The 12,306-nt window shown below is 51.5% G+C and overlaps 1 protein-coding gene and 1 long non-coding RNA gene across 3 annotated transcripts in view; one reads left to right on the top strand and one right to left on the bottom strand.

Annotated features, from left to right (window-relative positions):
• The window catches only part of LOXL2 (lysyl oxidase like 2), a 91,586-nt gene that overhangs the window by 63,020 nt on the left and 16,260 nt on the right, over positions 1 to 12,306 (top strand). For both annotated transcript variants that reach the window (XM_038573799.1, XM_038573800.1), the window contains exons 7-9: positions 3,762 to 3,913; positions 10,461 to 10,628; positions 12,097 to 12,262. In XM_038573799.1, coding sequence (XP_038429727.1) covers positions 3,762 to 3,913; positions 10,461 to 10,628; positions 12,097 to 12,262 — 486 coding nt within the window. The remainder of the gene's footprint in view (positions 1 to 3,761; positions 3,914 to 10,460; positions 10,629 to 12,096; positions 12,263 to 12,306) is intronic.
• Positions 1,433 to 7,697, bottom strand: LOC111092479. The gene is made up of 2 exons (XR_005378678.1): positions 7,109 to 7,697; positions 1,433 to 2,306 (listed from the first exon to the last, which is right to left on the bottom strand). It is a non-coding gene; the product is annotated as an uncharacterized LOC111092479 (long non-coding RNA).

Genomic DNA, 12,306 nt, shown 5'->3' on the forward strand with positions numbered 1-12,306 from the left:
CCTTTCTGACAAGGAGGTTGGAGTGTCCTGTGAGGCGAAGATGTTTCCATACCACCAGACATAGAGCCATCACCCTCCAGAAAGGAATGCGGTGAGGTCATCGGCCACAGCCTGAAGGAAGTAACAGCCCAGTGGACTGGAGAGAGAGTCCTGGAATCATAGTCTTGCTGGAGAGGACCCTAGTTCATCTGATCCGACAGCTAAGGCCTGGAGGCGCAAGAGAACAAGCTTCTGGTTGCCTCCATAGTTAGTGGTGGAGAAAATATGAAACCCAAGTCTTTAGCTCTCAGATTTGGGCTTCTTCCAGTATGCCCAGCATGGCCCAGTCCCGCTCACATTCAGAATATCTGTCTACCCCCAACCTGCAATCCTGCAGGCTTCCTGGGCATGCCCTGAAGGTTAGGAGTCTAGGCTGGACTCTAGTTTGGCATTGTGCCACCTGGAAGCCTTGGTTATGCAACAGGACTCTCCTCTTCCTCCCCGGTCATGGTGAACTCTCTGGAGTTCCCTTGGATCTCGAATATTCCCACAGTCCATTTTCCTGATTGGCTGATATGTTGGTCTATGCTTTCCCAAGGCCTACAGGACAAAGCCCACTCATTCTGAGGCACAAATAAACGCTGGATGACATAAGCATTCCATTTATCATGGGCGTGTGCTATTTGACCTAGTTATTTCATTGCCCAGAGCAGCGGAAGGTTTCCCAGGACCTGCAGAATTCTGGAAAAAAAAGAGACAGCTGGCATTTTCAGTGTTGTCCTTGAAGGAACCACTGGATGATTTATTATCTTCCGCCACTCTGGGCAGGTCAACCCTGGTAGGCAGAAGGAGCAAGGTCTATAGGCAGCGTCAAGTCACAGAGCAGACAAGATCAGTTCTGTCCCAGCCCTGGCTGGGGGACCAAGTGACCACACCCATAGTTTGGGTGTGAAAGGCAAGGATGAAGCGGCCAGCAGTCTGAGTCCTAGTCCTGGGCCTGCCACCTACTTGCTCCATGACTTTGAGCCTCAGATTCTACACTGGAGTCCCATTTGATGGTTTGTCTGGCTCCCACCTCCTATGGTTCTCTGAGACAAGCTCTTATCACCAGGATGAATGCTAGGTCAGAGTCGGGCACCATGCTTTGTGTCCCAGGACCTCCTGCACACATCTGGACTCCAGCTGTTGGTTTCCACATGCTGCCTGAGAGGAGGGACTGTGTCCTATGCCTCTGTGTCCTGAGTGCTGAGTCTGACCCGACTCCTAGTGCTTCAGGATATTCATCTTCTGAAGAATGAATGAATGAGTTCCAGTTGCCAAAGTAGGATCAGCAGAGTGAACACTTGGTACTTCAGCACTCTGCACCTTAGCTGTCCAATAGAAATACAACATGAGCCACGTAATAAGTAATTTTAAACTGTCTGGTAGCCATGTAAAAACAAATAAAAAGAAATAGGTGAAAATAATTTTAATAATATATTTTCCTTAATCTAACATATCCCAAATATTATGAACACAACATGTAATCAGTATAAATGTTGTTAAGGAGATGATGTACGTTTTGTGCACCAAGTCTCTGAAAATCTTGGGTGTGTTTTATACTTAGAGCACATGTCAGCCTGGACTGGCCACATTCCAAGCGCTCAGTATGGCCAGTGGCTGCATTAGTCAGGGCAGCCCTAGAGCAGTGGCTTTAAAATGCATCTGCCTCAAATCCCCAAACAGAAATCCATGTGCCGGAACATGCCATGCACATAAAGCTGACACAACTTTCCGGAAACAAAGCTAACCTCTACGACATGGAAAACACTATGATATGTCCTGTTGTATTCTGCTGTGCTCTTAAAAATGTGATCGTAACGGGCAGAGATTGATTGTGGGTCTGGAGTCCATGACACTGCTCCAAGAGGTTAGGCCTCTCCCAAGTCCCCCATGACAGGACTTGTACGTGGGAGGAAGAACAGGGCCAAAGCGCAGACAAGGAAGGCATCGTGAGGAAGAGTAATTCAGGGGTGAGCACGTGAATGCTAGGAATCAGGATGCAGGTCAAGCCCAGGTCAACAAAAGGAGCCAAGAGCCCACAGACACTGCCAGGCAGGCTCAACTGTACCCCCAGGCCAGGGTTCTTCAGGGACACCTTGCACCTTGCAGAACTGGTTGGTACAGGGAAGAGGGTGAGAAACACTGGATCTCATCTCTGCACTCTGCCTCTGGTATGCCACGAATGTCTATGCTTCAGGAACGTGGGCTCCGTCGTTTGGAGGGCCTCATCGCCAGCCTCTTCCCCAGATGTCTCGGAGAGCCATGGACATTCACATTAAGTAAGGCTGGAAGGAGACAACCAGTTGTTAGTTGGAGTCTAAAGCGTGTTAGGCTCTTGCATAAACCTTTCCTCCCCTGGCCAGGTCTATAAGGCCAGTGATTCATAAGTGTTCATTGAGGACTGCTTGGGCCAGGTCCCGGGGAGAATTCATTTATTCCATAAACATTTATAGTAATGGTTTCTGCTCCACAGGAGCTGTGTCAAGGGCAGGGGGGCGGGGGAGCGGAATTAGAAATAACCTCCATCAAAGATAACCTGCACTCAGAGGGCTGATGAGATATAAGAAGTGATACTGATAGTATTTATCATTTCCTGAGCCCCTGGTAACTAGCCATCCTCCATGTCACTCATTCCTCATCATCCTCACCCTGCCAGATAGATGTTACTACTGCCTTTTACTATTGCTCAGAAAATGCCCGTCACTTCCCAAGGAGACGCAGGCCAACTCCCGTCTGAGGCTGGCTGCCCGCTCAACTCCCAAGGAGAGTTGTAAACAGAAAATGCTGCAGGAGGGGGTGAGGTGGTGTCAAACGGAGCCGTGCAGGAGGAAGGCCTTGAGATGGTCCTTGGAGGGAGGCTTCTATCTAGGTCAGTACAAGGAGAAGGTGTTCAGGAGGTAAGAGAGAGAACATGGGCGCTTCCAAACACTCAGCTCTTTCCCAGAGTAGCCTTCTCCTCCTGACCAGCACATGGGATTTTCTGTGCTGATGGTTCTGGAAGCCCAGCAGGATCACGCTGCGGGGTCACACTTCCTGGTTTACATATGGCTCCTCCATCAGGCCAGTTACCTCATCTTTGAGCCCCCCCCCCCCGCCAGTTTCCTCATTGTATTGACTTGCGATGATTTTTTAAAAGATTTTTCTTATTTATTCATGAGAGACACAGAGAGAGAGGCAGAGACCTATGCAGAGGGAGAAGCAGACTCCTCACAGGGAGTCCGATGTGAGACTTGATCCCCGGACCTGGGATCCTGCCCTGAGCCAAAGGCAGAAACTCAACCACTGAGCCACCCAGGAGTCCCTCCAACTCTGTTCAAGTCATCTATTTTGATTGTGCCATCATTTTCCTCCAGGGACTCTGATTCTATAGGGATAGTCAACCCTTTCAGGTTCACAAATGCATGGAGTATTAAAGTTGAAGAGGGAACTTAGGTATCTTATCATCCAACTCCTTTATTCAAGGAAAAAAACCCCAATATTCAGAGAGGCTGAGTGGTTTGGCCAAGGTCACACAGGAAGTTAGCACATTTGATTTGCTTTTATGGGAGAAGTCAATCTCGAGACAAGTAGCAATTCTCTCCAACAAGAGGAGGCCTGGATCCTTGAGCTGATGATGCAATGCAGCTGGAAGAGTTTTGAGGATGGGAAAAACATGTCCTTACTGTCTAGGACTTTCTTGTGCATTCCAGAAACTTGCCTTTGGGAGCTCTCAATAGCACATGTTTGTTTTCCTCTCCCAGGGATAGGACCCATCCACCTCAATGAAATCGAGTGCACTGGGAATGAGAAGTCCATTATAGACTGTAAATTCAATGCTGAGTCCCAGGGCTGCAACCACGAGGAAGATGCTGGTGTGAGATGTAACATCCCCGCCATGGGCTTCCAGAAGAAGGTGAGGGGACTATGTTCTATTTTGGTCACTGAGCCCCAGAAAGTGTAGGCCAGGTGGCCTCACGCTCAGAGTTTCTACCAACTGGTATTCAAGTGCTTGGATGATGAACTCAGAAAGGGCCCAGGCTCCGCTGCTGTCACTATTAACAACATTGTCACCTAGCATTCATTAAGTATGCCAAGTGAGAAAGCATATGTATCAGCACGCCATCCTTAGTGGCAGATGTCGGGCATCCACTGCATGCCACACCCTGTGCAGGGACTGGGCATGTGGCATGATCACAATCCAATCCTTTACTATAAAGGATTCAAGACCTGTAGCACCTGTTACACCCTTAGCATGGTCCCTACCAAGGACGCAGAGGAACTATATCACAGCAGGTCTACAAATGACACAAGTGTAAACACAATATAGACCATATTTTGGGACAGAAGATTGTATTTTAGTAACCAGAGGGAAATAAAGGGGAACCTTAGCAGTATTATACCAGAGACGCACCCTTCCTCTATTGAGATGGAGTCTCTAAAATCCTATATTGTGTCTCCTGGCTTTGTGATCTGTCCCATAGGGGTAGCCAACAAGATGATCCCTCTTGGTCTATCCAGTCCTCAGAAAGGCCCAGTACATCCTATTTCTTACTCTTCATTATACCATGAATTGGGTTGTGTCCTATGAACCATCTGCTACAGGGCTGGCACATTGGAAGAGTTTCTTAAGTGCTTATATAAAAAATGATCAAATGCGGACACATCAGCATGCTGGATGGCTCCCCAGTTGGGTACTTGCTTTGACAATGATTCTTGACCTTGGCACCTGCATGCCGAATTGGTCAGCCTCAATATGTGTTGTGCAGTTCACTGCCCAATGGGGCCAAAGATGGACCCCAGCAGTACTCAGCCAAGCTGTGCATTTGCCCGTGGGTGAGTAGGAGCATGGGCCACAAGCCCAGAGCTGCGGAGAGGCTTGCCATCTCTGATTGTCTGGCAGCATGGCGAAGAGAGCCATGCAGAGCTATGAAAGGTGCCACGAGTCCTGGAATGTTCTGGCAGCCTTCACTGTAGGCTGATTGGAGTTGGGTGGAGTGGGGTTTTCAACCCAAATGAAAGACATAAGCCAAAGAAAGTGATGTTTTCCAGATGCATTTTGTGGTTGGTACGGCTGAGCCAGGCCATGTGCTTGGTGATGCTAGTGGAGGCACCACAATCCCAGCACCAATGGCCTCCCCCTCACACAAGCCCTCTAGGCTACAGCAGGTGCTCCCTAAGTTCAGGCGTGAAGCATGGGGGAGTTTTCCACCTGCTTGCCACCCCCCAGGAAGGAAATGGGCAAGGTCACCTGTGAAAGAAAGTCCCACAGGACTGTATGGGTTGCCTCACCACCGCAGCGGGCCAGACTGTCACGTGTTGACCAGGCAGGACCGCCAAGACTTTAGTTGGGAGGTCAGCCTTCACCCTTACTGACCTCACTGTGTTAGTTTGCCGGGGCCACCATAACAAAACACCACAGGCTGGGTGGCTTCAACTGTAGAAATATATGTCCTCATAGTTCTAGGGGCTAGAAATCTAAGATCAAAGTGCTGGCAGGATTGGTTTCTCCTGAGGTCTCTCTCCTTGGCTTGGGGATGGCCGCCTTCTCGCGTGTCCTCACACGACCTCTGCATATGCATCCCTGGTGTCTCTTCCTCTTCTTATAAGGACACCAGTTGTGTTGGACTAGGGCCCACCCTTATGACCTCATTTAACCTTAATTACCTCTTGAAACACCCTTTTTCCACATATGGCCATATTAAGGGTTAGGGCTTCAGCACATGAATTTCCTAGGGACACAAGTCAGCTCATAACCATCACTCACTGGCTGAGTCCTTATTTAATTTCTTTGAGGCTTGAGTTTACTTCTCTGAAAATAAGATGGTGAGAGAAAGGATTTCCCCGGCTTCCCTTCCAACCCCCGTTCATTAGGAAATTGACTTTTCTCTTGAAATGCTACTCAAGACCACAGACTTGGAACTGCCTGGCTTTGGTCATGTGGCCACAGCAAATCCTCACCCCTCCCACTGCTGGAAGGGAGGAGCCAAGCCCAAGCTCTGGGAATGGCAGGTGGGTTTACCAGGCAGCCACCCTTACTGACCTCTAGTTCACCTCTGAACTGCAGGCCGGGCCAGGCCTGGTAGCAGGACCAAGCCCATGTGTGGAATGCGAGTTGGAAAATGCCCATGCTTCCTTTCATGCTGACATCTGGGTCATGTTACCTCGCCTCTTACCCCCTCACCTCCCAAAATAGGTATGGGACTGGTTAACCACAACCTTATCAAAACATGATGCGGTTTTGCCATATTCCGCTGGCTGGAAGCATTTTGCTTTCCTTATTCATGCCTCAGGAAAATGCAGTTGCCTGCACTTCACGCCTTCCTTCAAACCCCAGACTGCTGCCATCGAGAACCAGAGGAATAAAACAAGGGAAATACCAGGGTTCTTTTCAGAAATTTTGAGGAGGATTGGCCTTCCCTGGCATCCTCACTGGGTGACGAGGTGGAAGGGTGAGGGCCAGAAGCTGCTGGCTGACCCCAAGCCCCGTGGGGTCCTACCAATGCTGGTGCTGTCAGAGCACCTGTAGCTAGCTCACCAGACTCTTTCCAGAATGCTGACACCCAAGGGTGGAGCCCTAAGCATAAAGAGCTATGTCCTGGGCCATGTGAGAGCTTCACATTCCGGCCTCTTGCTCCCTCTAGTCTTCTCCAGAAAATGAGAAAAGGCCTCCAGTGCATCTTGAAGTGCCTGGACTCCTTCCAGAGCAGTGGAACCCTGGTCCCTGTCACAGAAGCTGCTCCAGGCCCAGTCAGCCTTGGAGAACCACAGCAACAGCTTCAAGGAGACGCCCCAGCTCACCACTGGGGACCACGTGCTTTCCTCGTCTCAGAATCAACATGTAGCCACGGTCCTCAGCCAGAACATCTGAGACTTCCCTTGGCTTTAGGGTGCAGGACAGGGATGTTGCCACATGGCCAACCAACTTTGGGAGGGCTGCACGGGCGGAGATGGATAAGGGAGAGAATCCTCTGGAACCTTCCTAAAGAGAGCCCTGGAAACAGGGACCTTCACACCGAGACCTCAACTTGGGAGCCCCACTGCTCTCTGGTAGCAGGGCAAAGTGTGAACAGGGGTTCTGTTGGCTCCCCCATCCTCATAGCTCACTGACCTTGAGATGACAAAAGGAAGTCAGTTTTCAGGAGGCGGTAGCCTGTGAAGGGGCAGCAGGAGGAGCCGTCTGTCCCGGGTACCGTCAACAAGGCCGGGCACAGCCCACAGGAGATGCAAAAACAGTAACAAAGCCGATTACAGTCATTCTGTTCTTTAACTTTGCTGCCTGCTGGCATTGGGAGCCTCAGTGCCAACCCGGCCCTCGACACCCTGGGCCTTCACCTCTGGCCGTCCACCTTGGAAACAAAAGCGTCCCTGGAGAAGGAAGCTTCACACAGATGCTAAGAGACGCCTCCCTTATCTGAGACTGTCCCTTCTCATTTGTAGAATGGGGATGACCTTGTAGGGTAGTTGTGAGAGCTGAAGTGAACTGACACCCATAGAAAAGACTCGCGTGGCCCACGGAGACCAGAAGCGCTCCAGAGTCGGCCTGTAAACTTCCCTGCGCCGAGCACAGCGCCTGCCACAGAGCACATGGTCAATAAATATTGGATGGACGAATGGATGTGGTGAAACCTTGCATCACCGATTTCACCCCTGGGGAGAGGCTGGCATTATTGGCAGAGTTTAGTAAGCATGTGAAGGAACTTTATGGTGATATCCAGGCCTTTATTAGGTCACAGGTAAGCAGAGGGGATGGCCTGTGGTTGCCTAGAAATGGTCCTGCTGGGTTTCAACACCCAGGGTTGGTTTCTTGGGATTTTGAAGCTGGGTAGCCTGCCTTCTGCCGTTCTGGGATTTTCTCAATGGCTCTGCTCATCTTATTTGTCTATGATTTTTAAAATTTTTTATTTATTCATGAGAGACACACAGAGAGAGAGAGAGAGAGAGGGAAAGACACAGGCAGAGGGAGAAGCAGGCTTCTTGCAGGAAGCCTGATGTGGGACTCGATCCCGGAACTCTGGGATCATGCCCTGAGCCAAAGGCAGATGCTCAACCGCTGAGCCACCCATGTGTCCTATTTTGTCTGTGTTTTTGCAGAGACCCAAAGATATGTTAGTTGTAGGTAAAGTACGATCCATATTTAAGACAGTGTCCAGTGCCTGCCTTCACCCTGGGCTCTCGGCCCAGAAACACTCAGAAAGATACATGTTGACTTCCCGAAGGCCAGCCTTCTTCTTGCCTGCTCTGATCCCATCTGTCTCTTCTGCATAGGGTTTTGATTTCTGATGAGACTCCCAGCCTAGTAAAGATCGTTGCTATGATGCTAATATTTCTTGAGCACTTCCTGTGTGCCAGGCCCTGTCTGAGCACTTTACATGAACTGTCTCATTTAATTCTTCCACTCAACAATCCTGGGAGGCAGACCTAGCATCATGACTGCCCTTGGCTTGTCTGTTTGCCAGCTGACCTCATTGACCTTTGCAGCCCCTAAGTCCATAATAAAAATTGAGGCCCGTGCCCTAGGAGTCACGCTGTTGCTAAAGACTGGCAAGCCAATAGCCCAACGTGCTGAGGGTTCCTGGAGGACCCTGGAGGGTTCCTTGTCCCAAAGCATAGAATTGCTAGGCATATAAAGGAAACAGGGTAAGGTGTTTGGATTAAGGGTAGTATTTTTTTTTTTAAGATTTTAGTAATTTATTTGAGAGTGAGAGAGCATAAGCAGTAGCAGAGGGAGAGGGAGAAGCAGGCTCCCCCACTGAGCAGGGAGCTGGATGTGGGCCTCAATCCCAGGACCCCAGGATAATGCCCTGAGCTGAAGGCAGATGCTTAACCTACTGAGCTTACCAGGTGTCCTAAGGGTAGCGTTTTTAGAACCCCTCCCTAATCTCCAGATCTCTCTGCTTGAGCTCACATAAATTGGTCCACGCTTACAGTCCGTAAGGCTGATCATCCATTCATTCCAAAAGTAGTGTTAGAGAGCCTCACATTTGTGAAGTACTGTCTTAGTTATCGATCACACAGGAAACGACACAAATACAGCTCTGCCCTTGGGAGCTTATATTCTAGCAGAGGAGACAGGCGTTAAACAGACTGTAAGTCAGCCTCATTCTAACTGTTGTAGACGCTAAGAAAGAGATGTGTAGGGAGCAATGGAGTGTGTATGTGGGCCCTGACCCCAGGGAGAGGGAAGTGTCGTAGGGTATGGAATTGGAAGGGCGATCGAGTGAGAAGGGCATCTGTATGTAGTGGGCTTCAGCGTGACATGTATGACTTACTGTGTGACTCGGTCGATAGAGTCAGGTAGCCATGGAAACTGAAGTGGGAGAACAGGATGCAAGAGGAAATCGTGGAGCAAGCGGAAGCCGCTACCATGTTCTAAGCAGAGAAGCGACACAAGCAGGTGTTTTTTTCAAAGATGACTCTGGCTTCTGACCAGACAATCAGTTGATGAAGTCCTGAGTGGAGGCAGGGAGAGAGGAGAGGTCTGGCTGAGGCAGGAGGGGATGGTGCCTGGGACAAGGGGCTCTGCACGGAGCCAAGGGAAGCAATGGACTGGAAAGAGACTTTGGAGATAAAATCCATGGAGGAGATTTTGACAGGAGGTGAGGGAAGGGAGAGGATGGGGTCCAGAATGGCTCCTGGATTTCTGGCTTGTGTAACAGAGTAGATTGGGAGTCAGCAAAGGACAACTTGCAGGCCAAACCTATCCCTCTGTTTTTGTAATTACGGTTTTCCTGGAACACAGCCACGCTCAGCCGTTCACACATCAGCCGTGGCAGCAGAGCCGAGTGGTTACAACACGGAGCATACAGTCCACGAAGCCTAAAATTCCACCTGGCCCTTTCTAGAAAGTTTGCTGCCTCTGGAGTAGACAGTTGTGCCTTTGGCTGAAATCGGGAACAAGGGGAAGATAGAGCACAGGTTTAGGTGGAGACAGAAAAGATGCCAAGTTCAGATTTGGGGTCTCCACAGTGCCAAGTGGAACTGTCAAATAGGCAGTTGGTTACAGGGTCTCAAAAGGGAGGCCTGGTGGAGAGGACAGGGGAGGCAGGCCGCATGAGAGCGGGAGCTGGAACCAGCCCCGCCGAAGCTGTGATTATGACAAAAGGAAGGAGTCTCGGGGAATTCTAACATTTTAAGGCCCCTTGACGCATCCTCCCCAGCATCTGATTCTCGGGGCAGCAACAGCCTCACGGAGGGCCGCAGGGAGTAGAGGTGGGGGCGGGGGGGGGCAGTGCCTCCTCTCCTGCCACACAGGCTGCTAAGGCCTCAGGATGCCTGTGGGGGGACCTAACACGTAAGACCATACTGGGTACGATGTGGGCTCATAGGACTCTCAGGGATGCCTGAATTGAATCTGTGCCCCAGGCAGGACCCCCTGACTTGGGGAAATTTAGATGAATGGCAATATGGGGGGCAGCTCTCCTGTCCCCACCTGGTGACCATGCCTTTCTTTCTGTCCACAGCTGCGCCTGAACGGGGGCCGGAACCCCTACGAGGGCCGGGTGGAGGTGCTGGTGGAGAGGAACGGGTCCCTCGTATGGGGGACGGTGTGTGGCGAGAACTGGGGCATTGTGGAGGCCATGGTGGTCTGCCGGCAGCTGGGCCTGGGGTTTGCCAGCAACGCCTTCCAGGTGAGAAGCCTGCCATCAACCTTCCCCAGCTACCCGGGAGGTGGACAGCAAAGTGCCCTGGACTGGGGGTCGGGGGCAGGAACCTCATCCTGGCCTTCAGCTCTCCCTTCACAGTCCTGAGTCCTTGGGGGGTGGGAGTCATGTTCCTCTCTGGCCTCTGTTTCCCTCTACAGAATATGGGGCTGGATTCTCGTTTCCTGGGTCCACTCCGCTTAGGGCACTGGGATTTGCCCTGGGCTGAGGGCTGATCCTGGGATGTCCTGAGAGGCCTGTGCAGAGGGAAGAAACTCAGTCCCCCACCCGTTCCTCGGAGGCCCCTCCAGCCAGACCATGTTTCCCAACTGGCGTCTGTACTCACACATTCTCTCCCTGATGGGCTGGAAAACCGCTAATAATGATCTGGGGCAAAGCAACCACCCTTCCACTCGGCAGTTCTCCTCCCTGTGACCTGGAGTGAAAAGTCCTCACTCTCTTGGCTCCAAACACTTTCTCACAGAAGAGGAAACTGGCTGGAGCCCCAGTCTCATTTTGCTAACCCTGACTCGGCTCCTGTGCCCGGGTGGCCCCGTCCCTCGCTTGGAACAGTTCTTAGGGAGGGACCCGGGTCAACTCCAAAGCCTTGCTGAGCCTGACCACCCGCCACAGGCTGGCTGGGTCCAGGGTGGGAGCTGAGTCCTGAGCAGAGGCTCCCCCGTGACTCCTCATTCCAGCACCCAGAAGGCACAGGCCTCTGATACCCCTCTGCCCATCGTGCCCTGGGGTCCTGGCTTCTCCACGTGTCTCTGCTAATACTGCTTTGACAAGCCAAGGTGCTCTAGGGGGCTCCAAAGAGAGGGAACAACAGTGGTCTTTAGCAGAGCACCTGCCCAGCTATTTTTGTTCCTGGCCAGCTCATTCCTAAGACACCTGGGCCTCCTCAGGTCATGAAGTGGGCCTGGCTCTGCCGCCGATGACACACCCTGTCCCTTCTCTAGGCCCCAGCTTTCTCTCCAGAGGATCAGGAGGGGGGCTCTCCAGGGGCTCTCTAGGCAAGTGGAACCAATAGGATGTTTGAATGTTGAGCTATCACCTGTGAATAGATTTCTTCTCTCCTGCCAATTCTCATCAGTTGGGAGCACCGTGTTGAGGATTCTGAGAGCACATTCAGGTTTAGAGGAGAGAGTGCTGTGATTCACTAGTCGTGCCTGCCCTGGGCTCGTGAGTTACAGGTGCCTGATGTTCCTGACACACAACAACCAGAACCTCAGCTGTGATTTCCCCGCGGGGACCAATGTGAGGGTCTCACCTACTCCACCACCAACAAACTGCATGACTTGGGGTCATGACTGTGCCTCCGCTATCTCCCCCCGAAAAAAAAAATGGGTTCATCTAGCTTTAGCCTTGGGATGTTTGTAGAGGCTGCAATGGACAGAATGCAAGAAGTGACAATACAAGGTGACACGCTTCCCGTTTCTTTTGATTCATCCAGGAGACCTGGTACTGGCACGGAAATATGTACGCCAACAAAGTGGTCATGAGTGGAGTGAAGTGCTCGGGAACGGAGCTGTCCCTGGCGCACTGCCGCCACGACGGGGAGGATGTGGCCTGCCCCCAGGGCGCGGTGCAGTATGGGGCTGGAGTGGCCTGCTCAGAAAGTGAGAATCCCTGGGAATCCCTGTCGCATCCCACCCTCCCCGCC

The sequence above is a fragment of the Canis lupus genome, chromosome 25 (assembly GCF_011100685.1).
Source record: "Canis lupus familiaris isolate Mischka breed German Shepherd chromosome 25, alternate assembly UU_Cfam_GSD_1.0, whole genome shotgun sequence".
Classification (NCBI taxonomy): Eukaryota; Metazoa; Chordata; class Mammalia; order Carnivora; family Canidae; genus Canis; species Canis lupus.